The 15,787-nt window shown below is 40.3% G+C and overlaps 1 protein-coding gene across 1 annotated transcript in view; it reads right to left on the reverse strand.

Moving 5' to 3' along the window:
• The window catches only part of RPRD1B (regulation of nuclear pre-mRNA domain containing 1B), a 28,782-nt gene extending 13,018 nt beyond the window's left edge, over nucleotides 1-15,764 (reverse strand). Inside the window, exons 1-6 of the mRNA XM_074156984.1 lie at nucleotides 15,385-15,764; nucleotides 13,759-13,888; nucleotides 12,515-12,648; nucleotides 5,538-5,650; nucleotides 3,612-3,738; nucleotides 2,406-2,581 (exon numbers count right to left, since the gene is read on the reverse strand). Coding sequence (XP_074013085.1) covers nucleotides 2,406-2,581; nucleotides 3,612-3,738; nucleotides 5,538-5,650; nucleotides 12,515-12,648; nucleotides 13,759-13,888; nucleotides 15,385-15,535 — 831 coding nt within the window. The 5' untranslated portion in view covers nucleotides 15,536-15,764. The remainder of the gene's footprint in view (nucleotides 1-2,405; nucleotides 2,582-3,611; nucleotides 3,739-5,537; nucleotides 5,651-12,514; nucleotides 12,649-13,758; nucleotides 13,889-15,384) is intronic.
• Nucleotides 15,765-15,787: the final 23 nt, after the last annotated feature.

Genomic DNA, 15,787 nt, shown 5'->3' on the forward strand with positions numbered 1-15,787 from the left:
GGAGGTGTCCCTGCCCATGGCAGGGGAGTTGGAACTGGATGATCTTTAAGGTCCCTTCCAACTCTAACCATTCTATGAACTTCTATCTAAAAATGCCATCTCATCTGAGAGTCAGGAAATTTACTTCACAAGAAAAAAAAACCTTACAGTCAATAGTACCAAAGACATCTTGAGAGAGCAAAGCATGTAACGAGAAGATATGTAAAATTAGATTGTTTAAAGTTATTTTCTTATTTCAGTCTTTGCTTGAGTAAATGTTTTGTTTTTTAATACATTCTTAATTGCTACAAGAATTTCAGTCCTTCTATTAAAATGCTTATTAGCACTACAAAGAAAAATCCAGGCTTATCAATAACGTTACTGTGAGAGGATCAAAGACTCAAACAGAACCGATGAGAAGATAGGGTCTGTCATATCTGTAACCACCATCTTCCACTATTTATTAACCCTCAACAACTCAAGAACAATGGAATGCTTTAATCAGGCAATATGCCTCAGCTCAGATTAGAGATTTGACACGAGTATGAATTGTGCCTTCATGTTAAGGAAGTATTAAAGAGTGGCATTTCCTGCAACTCATTTCAGACTTCTACAGTACTAAGGCCATCTTGTTTTGGCAGAACGACAGAAATGCCAACCTAAACAGAGATTTAGTACCATCACTCTTTAGTTTCCAACATATTAAAGAATGTGTTTACACTTAGCAATGGGCAAGCAACCTGTCCTGTTGCCACCACCAGGATTAGTCCTATTAACAAAATAGCTCAGCCAGTGAACCGCTTAATTTTCAGGATTACATTCCTGCCTCCGCCACAGTTACAATTTTCAAGTAACATTCTTTACCAAAAGCTTTTTTTCTGTGAAAAAAAAAACCAAACACAACACAATTGTCACAACACTTCAGTTAATGCATTAGAAATCTTAATTTAAAGTTGTTATTGTGAATTTCTTAATTTCACAGCCTCAAATTCACTCAAATTTATGGATTGTTCTGGGCTTTTAAAAACATTGCTGTGCAGTATTTTGCTATGTATTTCTTGCTCTTTTTAAAAAAGTAAACAGCAACATGTCTATCATTTATATATTTTTATGTATATACACACACATATATGTCTCTACTAGACAGGTGTTCTCCTTTCAGCAAGGAAAACAGAACTGACCCAAGACTTCCACTAGTGTCCAGCAAATAAATCAGGTGCCAAACAGGATTTGTTTTTATGGCATCTTTCATATCTATGTCTGAAAGTGCCTTTTAATGACTCAGTCATAAGACAGACGCTATGCTTAAAGAAATTCAAGCCAAACAAGCTAACAGAATTATTAACTATCCATTCTTAATTCCGAATGCAGCATCAGCACTTGTTTGGCTCATTCGGGGAAAAAAAACCAACCTTGATCTGGAAAAGCAACATGTTCACAGTCACAAGACATTGAGAAACTCCAGTATAAACACACACGACAAAGCAAACATTCAAAATGAAATTTAGCTCAGAACAATGCAGCCGAGCTGTCAGAGGATTAGGTTTGTCATGACAGTAAACAGAGCCTGCAATTGCTACAGCACAGTCTCCTTCCAGAAGATTTTGTCCTCTACAGCAACTCATGTCCCTCCCAGCAACAGCTGTTCGTAATAACCAGCAACCGACAGCGTCGAGGAAGCCCTTAACGTGCCGCCAAGGGGCAGTTTAACAGATGGCAGAGTGACATACAACCACAATCATTAATTAAAACTTCCACTCCAGTCCCAAGGTGCAGTGCTGACAGAACTTCTTCCGAGAAAGAACATTTTTGGATAAACTGTGCTTGCTCCAGGACGTGCAGCTGGTGCCCGGGGCCAGTCAGAGCAGTCACATTTTACAGCCTCCTTCCCTCCTCATTCAGGGGAGCTACGGCAGGAAATGCACGTCAGCCTCGTTTGGTATCACCCCAATTTATGCTCCATCACAGAAGCTGTAGGTAAGAGAGGCTATTAAAGGATGGATATCAGAAGATCTTGTTTAAACTGCATCCCCTTATCAAGTAGGGGCTGGAAATGACAGGCGCCCAACCATAAGGAAAAGTATAACAACAAAAAAAAAAAAGTAAAAAAACCCCAGCTAATCATGGCAAAGGGAAGATGATTTTTTGGAAACTGGGATTTCATAGAAAACTAGGGCAAGTCTGAAGAAACTTTGTTAGGTGAGCCTATTTTTCTTTAAGTATAGAGTTCTGGGCCTTCCAAGACCAGGTGTATTAAAACATACTAGACTAAACATCAGAACAGATTTGCCTTCTCCAGGCTTTTTACACCGCTTTCTTACCCCTGTTTCAATCCAAAAGTAAAGAGAACACCTAGAATCACCTCCCTGGAGAGAAACACACAGATTAGGAGACAAGTGGGAGCATTACGCTGAATCAGTACTCACTTCTAGCTTCTTCTCCTTCTCTGTCAAGACATCCTTCTGATTCTGGGTGTACTCAATCAGCATTCGTGCCAGCTGGCGCCGGTCCTCCAGCTCTGCCGCCAACCGGCCGTTGTACTCGGCTAGTAACAGGCACGCTTCGTCCACCGTCTTCGAAAGACGTTCGGCTGCCTCTTTGTCTACGTGCAAAAGCGTCAGGTAATTTAGAGGACATGTTTAAAACTTTCCTCTTTGACAGAAGAGTTTCTGGCAATTCACCGGCCACACGCACAAGAACATCACATTCATAAATACACTTCTGGCTCGACAGGAAAATAGGAGCTTTTATCACAGAGAATATAAAGGAAATAGCAGAACTAACAACCCAAAAATGGTGGTTTTTAGACACTGATTGACTACATTTTATCCTTGCAGAGATGGAGTGGAAGGAGGGATAACTCTATGAAGTTAGCCTCCATAAACAGGTTAATTAAACTAAAAGTTTAGGCTGTATTTTCAGAATTCAGTTAAACCAGGTGGTTTTCACATTTAAACATGGTGTGCACCTTTAAATTCCTCTTTTCTCTGAGCAACTCCTAATGTATCAATACAAGTAAACATGAATTGCACACTAGCCTTCACAGCTGGACTCTGTAATTACAGAGTATATTATAAAGCACTGAATAAGTGATAGTTCATAACAAATTCTAAATTAAAACTACTTCCAGGAACAAGAGTCTAATCAATTCAAAATTTAAATGCTTGTATTAAGATTACTTTTCAAATACAATGGCAAAAGTCAGTTTAAACAAAGACTAGCAGATTAACGGGGATAGAGAGTTTCCTTTTCTGTAGCAATCAAGGAGTCAGTGTCTACTCAGCACAATTTGGTAAAACTCAAAAACACCTAACAGTCACGGTGTTCAAAATCAAACACATCCATTTCAGAATGCTTGCCCTATTTCCTTTAAATTCTTCCAAAACATTGTTGATGCTCTCCAAGTACAAAAGCCTTGGTCCAAGCCAAAAAAAATGGAAAAAAACTGTGAAGTTTCATCTTCACTTTTACTCTGCAGGATTGCTATCTATTAATTACCCAAGAGCTACAAAACAAAGACACAAAAGCAGGAATGTACTCCACCATACCTTGTGATTATTTAAATTAAAAAAACCCCTTTGATTTCTAAGTTATTCTTTGGACCCACATTCATTCATCTACCAGTTTCATACCTGTAATTTTCTCCAGTAATGAAACATCTTGGACTTCCTGAGGCAGGGAGGCAATTTTTTGCCGCACTGTTGCATCTCCTGATGCTGCATTTTCCAGGTCCTGCAGGGCTTTGATCAAATCCTCAGTCTACAAGACAAGTTAACTAACATTAAACCCAGGTAACTTTTATGCCATTTCCTGTGGATGTGGCCACTGCATCTGAGGTCACCTACCTTTGAAAGCAACCATTTTGGGAATATTTTCTTCAAGTAATTTTTAAACTGTTGCTTCCTAACACAGGGAGTATCCACTAAGTTTCCAATACCCCAGTGTTTAGGAACTTACGCATAATTACAGTAGGGTCATCTTTTTCAATAATCTACACCCACTCCAATTAAGTAATCACTTAAGACAAAGGGGAAAAGTCAGTGACCTTTGCGTTGCATCAAATTGGGACTCTTATCTTTTAGCTGAGCATCCCTGAGACTCTCTCTTAGACTAGCAGGAGTGTACGCACATCTTTTGCTTTATTCCAAAGGTGCATTATGACATAGCCAAAAAAAACCCAACCCAAAAGCAAACGCAAACTTGTATCAGTCCTAACAAAAATGTGTCAGATTTCCATCATTATAAGATTTAGAGTTTTCTAACTGGTTACCTACCATAAATTTTGATGACAATGAAAGCTATCCCTGTTAAAGCAAACTTTTTATTGTCCTGATATTGCAAAGCCACTGCTATCCTCACTTAGCTCAACTGGATCGTTGGACGCACACTGCAATCTGCAATTAAACTGGACTCCATTGTATCCCCTCAACTTCATCTCTCAGCTGGTTTTCAGGCACTGAGGAAAAATGTGTCAGTTTAAACGAATACCCTCAAAACGTACCCTGGCTTAAAAAAGCATGTGGATGAAGACAGGTTTAAGGGGACTTCCCCTGACACACCGTATTTCCTCCCTGCTCAAAAAAATTGAAGGAGGAGAAAAACAGACTCCCTGAATGGGAAGAGAACAAGTGTTGCTTCTTTGTTTTAAAAAATACTGAAGTATCAACGGGAGGGTTTTGAAACTGGAACATTAGCCCTGTAAATAACATCAATGATGTTTAAACTACATTACAATTGATTGAAAACTACAAAAACACTGCAAAAAATTAAATAAATATTTTAAATTTGAAAAATAAAGACGTGCATTACCTAATAATCACTACTTCTTTGCAAACTGCTAATGATTTCCAACAATAACAAACACAATGTTTATCATCAAGAGAAACCCTAGGTTGCAAGGCATCTGGAGGTAAAAACAACAAAAAAGTTTCACTTATTTCCCTGACAACTGTTATTTATTTTTGTTTTTCGATGTTTACACTCCAGCAGATGGATAGTGTATTTTTTTAATCCTTTTCAAATAGACAATGATTTAACATATGTACATTTTGTAGCCTTAAATGGTCAGAATGATCCCCTCTCACTCCTACTATTTCCACAGCACTAATGTATCAGCCTCAAAACAAAGTCTTGAGAACTGGTTTTCCTAATCAACTGCATATAAATCTATCAAAGGCTGAGCTTTTTAATATACACACAGAAAGAGATGTCCTACAAAAAAATTAATTAAGTTTTAGCTATGTTACAGCTTTGGGTTTGAGAGATTACACATGGACCTTAAAAACAATTTAAAATGCGGTCTGTTCTTCTAGTAGTCCTTTGAGATTCTTTACTGGTAGCACTACTCAGACCTTGGTTTAAGCTACCTGAAACCACTCAGAAGTGGCACAGTGTTTCGTATATGAAAAAAGAACCTGTTCCATTCCACATGGACCTCTCAACCCCCAACCGAATTTCTCCATTAAAAGCATTCTACTTGTTGGCAGCTCCACCTTGTGGCTGTACCACACAGGAGGTGGCTTTCAGAACAACTCCCACTCTCAACCCGCCCCACATACCAGCAGAGGCCCAGCACTGGGGTCTTGGGGTGAGTAGCTCCCAGGGTAATCATCATCTTCCTCCTCTTGTATTTGCTGAAAAGTCCGCTTTAAAGACTTCTTCTCCTCTGCAACTGAAGACACATATAAACAATTCATTTGGATGCCAGATCTGCCCACCTCAACTATCTCTACTTCAAAAAAATTGTACCAGATGCTCTGATGATCGAGTTCTCTGAAGAGAAGGATGACCACAGTTGGACTCCAATGTTGGCATCATATTCCAAACACTCAAATGCAAAATAGCAATAAAAGGTTGACTTTGCCCACACATGTATCTCCGTACATGCAAGTACAAGGATACAGTCTTCATACCAGCAGTGTGCACTGTACAGTTTTATTTGTGCCTCCTACACCGAAAATAGGGAAGGCAAGTAAATGTTCTATTTGTCCATAAATGGCAGGTCTTCAGCTCTGCTCAGATTCTCTGGTTAATACCATTTATGCAGGTAAGGATTTCTACGAGTAGAAAGGAAGCTCTGACGCTAGGATACATGTGGACAGAAGAATTTCACCAAGCATATCCTCACTGTGGTCCCACAATCAACTAAAATGCTGGTTATTCAACCTTCTACTGTTCCATCAAAATAAAGACTTCGGGACAGCTCTGTGAAACTAAAACTCTAAGATGTGACAGCAACAACAGCAATGGGCAGAGCATGAACCTCCAAGCAGGTAACCTTCAGAAAGAAGGATTTCATAAAGCACGACAGTGTTGGTTAAATGAACCTTAGCGTAGCATACCTTAGCTTGAAATGGAAGAGGCAGTTTATTTAATGAGTCACAAGTTTTAATGCAGCCTTTGATCCAGTTATAGAGCCCTCAGAAGACAGATTATTCTTCGGCTTTCCACCAAAATTAATTAAAGCCAGGGTAATTTGTAAGAACACTTTGGACAGAGTCTTGAGAACATCTCTTCAATGGAATCAAGTCTTGCTGAGATAATCATGGAGTTCAAGCAAAAAAGTCTGTATATACTTTCATTCACAGGAAAATCCAAGATCACTCTTGATTTAAAATGAAATCAGTTTGCCCAACTCTAATGAGGAAGTAAACAGAAAGGTCTGTCTTTAAATGCAGAATTTTGCCTGCCTTGTCAGGTGGGACATATGGCTGAAAAAACTTTATTTTAATGGAGAGAAAGCCAGAGGTGCTGTACATCGCGCTCCTGTGGGCAAAAGCTGAACAATCTTCATGCAGCAGACACAAACGCACCTCTGTTAGAGAACAGATTTACTCAATGGGAGGCAAAGAAACACAGGGAACAGTTACCCTAAACCAAGTGATTTTTTGATGTATGCTAGAGCAGAGCTACCTAGGTTGGGAAAAGGTACAGTCGAGTTTTGTATGTGTACAACTGATGGATAGAGTGCTTGATAACCTGACTCTAAGCCATCAGATACCAGATCAACAAGAAAAACAGCTGCTGTTCAGTGAGGTCTGCAAAAGACAAAAACTGAGATGAACAGGAGATGCGCAGATGACAAAATGGCCAAAAGAGCATTTACAGTTACGCAGCCCATTACAATGTGCCATCAATATTTATCACTTGTGTGTACTTATCATAAAGTAATTAACCACCAAAGAATATACACAAGATAATCAATAGAAGAATGCATGACCATGGTGTGCACAGAAGTGAAAACAAAAATGAGAATTGGGATTCAAATTGCTGAAGCGCTGTTCCTGCTGTGCTGCCAACTGCTCTGCCACAAGACACAGTATTGTGCTTGTTTCCTACTCTAACACAGAGGATTCAGAAGTGAGTTTTCTGTCCCAACAAGACCAAGTGAGTTTGTTTGGAAACAGTCTGAAGAAGGTAGGTGCACAAACATCTGCAGTCCTCGGCACCAGTCAGTAGCTAGTGTACCTGAAGAGAAGCCACTCCCTGAGCATATGAACAGCAGTTGATGGGACGAAGTGGTCCACAGAAACACCGTCTCCATTAAAGCAAAATAGAAAAAAAACCCCACACTGTATTTTCATACTCAAGAGTATATGGTGGAAAAGGACCCCTGAAAGAGAATAGGAAGCCAGGCATAAAATATAACACACCCTGCCTCGGCAGCTTTCAAAATCCAGTAGCCAGAAGTTATTTAACTATTGCAATCTACACTTCCGAAAAAGCCTGCCAGATCCAACAAGAGAAGCGGAAAGCAAGCATTAAGAGCGCCTAAACCTGATCAGAATTCAACAATGGTATGTAACACACGTCTTCTGAAACAATCGACATATCCTTGTAGAATACAGGCAGTTTCTTCCAGGAAAATCAAGAGCCCGTTCTTGACGCAGACCTAAAGAAGAGAAACCACCATTACAGATGAAGTCAGCTTTCCTCTTCACTGGAGTCTTCTTCACAGCTCAGAAGTTGAACTACTCTCTAAAAGCCTTCCAGGAACAAAGTGCTTCATTTCTCCAAAATGACAGACAATTGCTGTCATATAACCGCAGTGAAACTCCAGGTTGTTGTCATCTTGCTGTTGCAGTATCCAGGGAGACTTGTAAAGGTATTTCTCCACCAACTTTTCAGTCTTCAAACAGTCTCCAGTGGCTGGAGGAAGCTCAGTGTCAGGGACCTTAGTGACAAAGTATGAGCTTTTCCTCTAAAGCTGGCAACATGGGAGATCTTACTGTCTAGGTTTTCACCTTTTTGTTCTTATCTTGACTGGTTTTAGAGCTGAAGAGGCTTCTTTGATTTGACTCCAGGCTTATATGCATAGTAAAGAGAAATCAACTGTGGAATCTGTATGCACACATTCAAGAGGATAACTAGGAGTTTAAAACTTTCCTGTTAATAACAATAGTTTTATGTGGGTTTTTTTTACAATCTCTAGGCAATATAAAATTATTATCTTCTCTCACAAGGACTTCGTTATGTTCATCTCTTTATTCAAGAAGCAGAAACACCAACTGGTTAGGAACTCCCCATGTAGATAATGCGTTTCACTGGAGGGAACTACACAAAGGATTCAGTTTTTTAAAAACCAGATAGCCCTTAATTAACGTGAGGATTTATCAGTCTCAGTACAGTTACATCACCTGTCTTTTCACGTGTCACGTGTTAAGCGTACAGTTATATGACAAGTTGCATGAGCAGAAACTTCTTTCTACAGGGAAACATGTGAGGAAACCCCATTTAAGAGCTACTGCAGGTCTAGAATAACAGCCAAACCTGTAAAACAGGGGGTTCTACTCCTGAAGTTCTATAGGTAACTTTACTTGAGAGGTAGAGCAGTTGAATTTAAGTGGGTTTTTTATGTGTTGGCAAGGCTATCGTCCTCAATCAGCATAACAAAAAATAAGCCTCCCAAACCTACAACTAAAAGTAAATTTTTGTAGGCTATAGGTTCCACGTACCAGAGGTTTAGCAACTTGTGCAAGGTCCGAGTAAACTTATAAGGAAAACACTTTTGGAAAGTGATTTAGGACAAAACATTGAATACAACAACAAAAAATAGACAGCTTTCCTAAAGAAATAGATCATCACAGAACAAAGTAAGAGAAACCCAGTGTCTACCTTCCAACTGTTCTAACCCTTAGTTTCTTTGGGGGTTGATTACTCATGATTAAGTTCTCACTACAACATCCGTTCATTGGTAGCATAGGTTCTTCTCCTAGGTCAAGCATAACTGGAGTCGACCTGCTCCAAAAATTATACCTAGTCCTGTCCCCAGGTGCCTTTATTTCAATTATTTCAGTTATTCTTGGAAGCACCCCTGCCTGCTCTTCTCTCTGTGGGCTTTTTCCATATTTTAATTTGCGTCTGACTTCCTGTGTCAGGATTTGCAACATAAAGACAACCCGAGCAGATGGGTAGCAGTTCAGTTCTGTGTTACAGTGTGATCCTCCTACATCAGAGCACATTCAAGGACTTCCTTCAACTGCTTATTACAAAGACAATGAAAACACGTCAGCTAAATCGGTTGCATTACCTAAAGGATTTTACATCAAACCTCTACAGACCAAGTTTTCCCAGGCTTTAAGATAAATGGGTGGTTCTTCTCTTTCCTACTGCTTGTAAAAAGAAACATTCTAATAAAAGCAAGATTAATGAGAAAGCAAATGCAAGCTTAATGAACACATCTAGAGTTAAAACAATATAAGTAAGATATCAATATTCAAAAGTTCATTATCATGTATACGCACATTTCCTGAAGGAATCTGAAAGACTAAAATATGGTAGCAAGCCGGACCACTGAGGAAGTCAAAACCAGGGAATATAATGCTGAGAAAGGTTTTGTAACTCTTTCCCCTTCACCTCTCTGAAGGGAAAGCTTTGTTATTTGTGCAATCAATTCTGTTTCATGACAGGAACTTCATAGGTGCCGTCAACTGAATTGCTACACCTTGATCCAAGCCCTTGCTACCAGTGAAACAAGAAATAAGCCACACCATTGAAACACGCAACGATAAGCTTTAAAGATGGCTTTTCTCACTGATGCAGGACTCTGCTTTATTTGGGCAAGTTTCACAACTCTAAGGGTATGTGGTTCTCTGCAACCTAAGCAGAGCCACCCTCTTCAGAAAGCAGCACCTACCAGCCCAGGAATTTAAGACACTGCAATATGAAAAAGCTGTAGAGAACTACCTGCATAGACTTGTTGCCGTACCTTGGGCTGAAGAAAAGATTACTCATTATCACAGCACCAGATACCCTTAAAGAGCTTCCAAATTTTGTTTTAACAGCCCAACCTTGTACCCATCTGAGGATACTAATACTACCTGTTTCTCAGCTGTGTCTACCTTGAGTATACTCAAAACCAGCAAGTCAGAATGGTTTTGGAGGAGCAGTGTACTATGGTTTTCCACTTTTATGATAAATGTTTCATCTGTAAAATGCGATACATTATTATCCATCTCGATTACATTCACCTGTTTGAAAATGGAATAGAGTAACTACAACAAAGCCTTCTGCAACACAGATAGTGAGTCACCCACCACAAACTGGACCAACACCAATTTATCTTAGAAATCCATAAAAATCCCATGCGAAACCAGTTCTTACCACAAAGCAGCCAATCTGAAAACAAGCCAGTCAAAACAAGGAGACAAAATCAGGAGAACTCTGCTGAGTTTCTAAAATTTCTTTTTCTCTTAATTTCAAAATCTCAATTTCTTTTTTTGAGACAAGGCAGCAATATTCACACTCATGAAAAGGCCTGAACTGTTCTCTCAAATAAAAGATACTACATTAGTATCTCCAATTACCCACACAAAAACTAAGTTTCTCGCCAAGTGAAGATGCGCACACAGCAGTTCTTACAACATTTGTATTTCTTCATCCCGTTTCCTACGGACGCAGGTCTGTTACACTTAGGAAGGATTTGATTCTGTATAAACAGGTTGAGGTTGAGCAGACAACAGTAGCAGGACTGATTGATAGCACCAGCCAAAGGGAGGAGGACACTGAGCAACAGTTGCCAATTCACCAAGAAATCACACCTGTGTTTCTCGGACACTCAGTATCACTTTGGTTAGATTAAAAATTAAAACACCTGTGAAACACCTATCTAGGTACCTTAAATTAATAGTTTCAAACCCTCGGTTAATCAGTTCAACAGGAATTCACACATGTAAAGTCTGTCCTTTCATGACAAACAGGTGTCTTATGCATTGCACCCAGACAACAAAAAAACCCCAATATCAGCGATTTCACACAGACACTGCACACCTTCCACCCTTGCCCTCTCCCACCGCTCAGGGCAGAGACTCCTCCCCCTGTCCTCATACATTATTTCGGTCAGGTCAGTTGGTCTCCCAGCATTTGGGGAAAAAAATAGCAATACCTTCTGAATGTCTTACTTAAATTACAGCAATTTGTAAGGTGTCTGTTGTAACCTGCTAAAGCACCCATCCAGTAATTTTGCCTGAAGAAGGATGTTAAAACGCACAGAACTACAGCCATAAGTATATTTTTTTTTATATTAAATCTGTATTAACTACCAACTCCAATATACATATCTTGCTCGTTTTCACCACCTAAGAATGGCATAAGAGCACTTTACTAACGACTAAGGCAACTCTCTCACAAAGTATCACCCCTCTGCAGGAAACAGAGCAAAATTAAGTCAAAGCAGCAATGTGTTTTTAGCTAATTTGAAGACACTGACCCTTCCTTTAGCTGCGAAGTGGACAAATATTCCCCTGAAGGCAACACTCTGGATTTTTAATGACCTCCACCTTCCATAGGTTAGGCGTCCTACTGCTCCTCTCTTTTCATTACAGTACTACCAGTGAAATATTTTCAGATGCTACGGAAGAGGCAGTATCTGCCAAAGCAGTATAAAAACCCAGTAAACGCAAGAAGTTTATATTCATTTTCTCACATCCATCTCATGCAATAATAAGGTTATAACCATCATGTTCTAACAATATTAAATGATGCAAAATTATTGCTTTTCCTAAATGACATCAGCTGGTGTAAGATGAGAGAGATCAGAAAAGCTTCTGGGTATATATTTGAGCCTTCAATTATTAAAAATCATAATAAAATAGAGTAACTATGCAAAAAAAAAAAAAATTAATATGAGAATGACAGCACTAGAAATATTGAATAAACCATCATAGTGACCCAAATGACCACTCTCAGAGATGTAGAGTAGGACAATTCTTACTCTCAAGGCAGACGCAACAGTTCCCTGCACCCTACTTATTTGTCCTCACATCAAAAGGCAGCGCTGGAGTATTCCGTCTGTGTGAGCAGAAGCAGAAATTACCTTAAGCCAGCCACAAGGCTACATACACACTTTCAAACTGGAACTACAAGTTTAATGAAAATCAGACTTCTCTCAAGTCAATCCCAAAGAATCTCCATAACCAGCTCTGGCAACAACTCAACTGCAGGAGCCCAGAGCTCAACCCCTCACAATCCGTTTGGTGAAACGCATAGCAATTTAATAAACAAAGTAAAGCACACAACAGAAGCAACGTGCATTTACCTTTAGTTTGGGGGCTACTGGAGTCTTCCATAGAAAGTTTCAGTTGCTGTATGAACTCACTGCCATACACGCTCCTCTCTTGCCAGATGTTAAGCAATCGTTCCAAGGGCTTTTTGCAGCCCTCATCTGCTTCTCTATTCAAAGATTAGAAAATTAATTATAGTTAAGCTGAAAAACATTCCTTATGGTTTAAGAGAGCATCTTCCAAACTACAGCAGCTGCACCCATTAATATTTGCACATTTAGAGAGACTCTTTCTCATATTGTCTGAGACAAACTGTGCAAAACACATTTGTGGTGAATTTTCCCTTTTTATTGGGACCAAAGATTGTCTGAAAGTGTCCCATATTTCCCACCCCAAAAATAAGGGCAGGAAAAGTTTTAAAGGAAGAATCTTGCTATCCTTCAGAATTTGCAAGAAGAGTTATAAAATACCCTCAAGTTGACATGTTTACAATTCAGAGTATTAACGTTAAACAGTTGTTTCAGACAATATCATCCCAATTAAAAAGCACGTTGCTTGGATCATTAGGCACTTAAATGTACTCATATAGCGCACTGAAAGTTAGACAGCCATCCAGAACAGCATCCTACTAAACACACAGAACGTTAAAGTTGTTTAGTTGAGATACTAAGAATTATTATGCTATTTAGAGAAAAATCTTAACTAAATGATAGTCCATTTTTGATAGGATAGTAGCCACATCATTTCTTCCCTTTTACATATGAAATCCTTCCTCTAGCAAGCAGACTAATGTCAGATAACTGTTAAAACAAGCAATGCAAAAAGAAACCGTGCTCCAGCGAGAAGACTGACGAGAATCCAGTGACACAAAATATCAGCTCTTTTAAAGTCTTCTGACAATGGGGATGAGCCATTCATTATGTGGCTTTAATAGACACACTCACCATTCCATTTCACTACCCATGAACAGATACGCAAGATCTTTTGGTAACAATTAAAGTACCTAGGAGTTGCACGCAAAGAACAAATGTGTAAAGCTGTGAGAGGCTGATTCACGTACAAACAAGTTTCCCCAAAGAGAAATATTAACAATATTCCTAGCTGCAAAGTAGTCAGAATGCAATCTCAACTAGAGAGAGGGTACAAGCATCCCTGAAACTTAAAAAAAAACAATCACCCAACAATAAACCCAACAAAATCCCATTGAATTCAACTTTGTATAACAAGAATGCAATCTCTAGAGAGAAGAGTGGAAAAAATACATAACACAGCAACATACCTGGCAACATGAGAAAACGCATCCACAAGAACAGATTCAAATTCCCTGGTAAATTCAGGTCCTTTCCTCTTACTGTTCTGGATGACATCATTTGCTAAATATAGGAAAGTAAGTTTCCTACTCGATTTTGCTGGGAAAGGGAAATAAAAGAAGAAGAAAGAAAAAAAAAAAGAGAGAGTTTGCATTTATTTCTCACTTCTTTCACCTTTCATGAATATGGTTTTCAAAGCTGCTTATAGCTTTTTAGCCATGTTACCAAGACAAATCAGAGGCCTCTTAGTCAAGTAGTTCTTGATCTCCTTACTTCTGCTCATTTATTTTTTCTAACTAATTTATAAAACAAACATGAGCTTAAGACTTTTTGCACACAGTGACACATCAGCTCTGATGAAAGCTCTGTAAGAAATAAACTTTAAATATATTATTAAAATGAGCTGTTCTAACCTACCAGCAAATTAATGTAACAACAGCCTTATTTTTCATTAATTAAATTCTGGAAAAAATTTTGGTATAGAACCACTTAATTCAGAACAAAATGACACTGCAGGAAAAAGCTATTGTGGCGACTCAAATATTTTTCCAGACAATGGTGTGCCAAAGCAACATTAAATTTCTTCCACATACTGTAACTTTTCCCCTCTTGACACCATCAGTTTCTATTTAACTACAGCCAGAGCTGGTGGGAGATGCAGTTCAATGGCTGCGAACACGCACATAGGAGATAGAAAACAAAAGCACTTATTCCCACAGCAAGGCAAACTCTGATCTTTCAAAAATTTATACTTAAATATACTCTAGTGATCACACGAAAGATACTCCATCTAGGGCTTCCTCAGCATCATCCGCTCCAAGGGGCTAACACTGCTGGCTGCCCAGGATGAGAAGGGTGACACTGGCTGGTTTCACAGCTGCCCTGGGGACAGGGCATCAATACAGACACTGGCAGTCTCCCTGACTTCATTATCAAGGAATTCAGGAATCTACCCGCACTTAGGAAGGCAAACTTTAGTTAAGTTAATCTGTAAGGAAAAAAAGGACAATATATTTCCGGGTGACACTACCAAACTGTTTTTATAGATCTTTACAACCACTTTTACTTTGTTTACCTCCTAATCCCTTAGTGCAATTCTATAATGGATCAGTAGCATGAATACAAACCCAAAATTTAAAAACAAAACAAAACAAAAACCAACAACAAATAAACAAAAAATAAAAAAAACCCCAAAAACTAAAAGCTAAACAGCCAACAAAGCACTTCACGGTGAACTCGAGCACACCCAGGGGAAAGTGCTCAGTGTATCTTTGTTTTACAACCAAGCTGCCCGGCCCAGCGAAGCAGCGTGGCCCAGCATCCTCTCCCCTCTCAACTAATACTTAGCTGTTTTAACCAACTTTTCCATCCTCTGGTTTCCCAAACAGCACTTTGAACAGAACACACACACACACCCCGCGTACTTGTAGGCGGTATTCCCCAGGAAGTTTAATAAAAGCTCACACCGGCAAGGGAGCGGCGCCCAGGCTGCCGTTAAGCGGTACCTCCCCGCCCCTCACGCCTGACAGGGCCTTCCCCGCCCCGGCCCCACGACTGGAGGCCCCGCCGAGAGGTGGAACGGGCCCCTCGTATACCTTTGCGGAGCTCCCGGTGCCAGACGGAGACGATGGGCCCTGCGTGCTTGCGGTGGTGGATGAGCCACAGCGAGAGCGTCTGCACGCTCTGCTGGGAGTTGCTCAGCTCCGACAGCTTCTTCTCCAGCGCCGACTCCGAGAAGGAGGACATGGCGACGGGCCGGCCCGCGACGGGCCGGGCCGGGCCGGGCCTGCTCCGCCCGGGGGGAGGGGAGGGGAAGGAGCGACGCCGCCTCACCGACAACAAGCCGCCACCGCCACAAGATGGCCGCCCGACCTCTCACCCCGCCGCGGCGGGTCAAAGGGCAGCATCGTACGGATCGCCGGAGGGAGAAGGGGGAAAACCGCTACGCCCGGCACCGACCGCGCACGCCAGGCGGGCGGGGGGGGGGGAATGTACGGC

The sequence above is a fragment of the Numenius arquata genome, chromosome 12, assembly GCF_964106895.1.
Source record: "Numenius arquata chromosome 12, bNumArq3.hap1.1, whole genome shotgun sequence".
NCBI classification, from domain to species: domain Eukaryota; kingdom Metazoa; phylum Chordata; class Aves; order Charadriiformes; family Scolopacidae; genus Numenius; species Numenius arquata.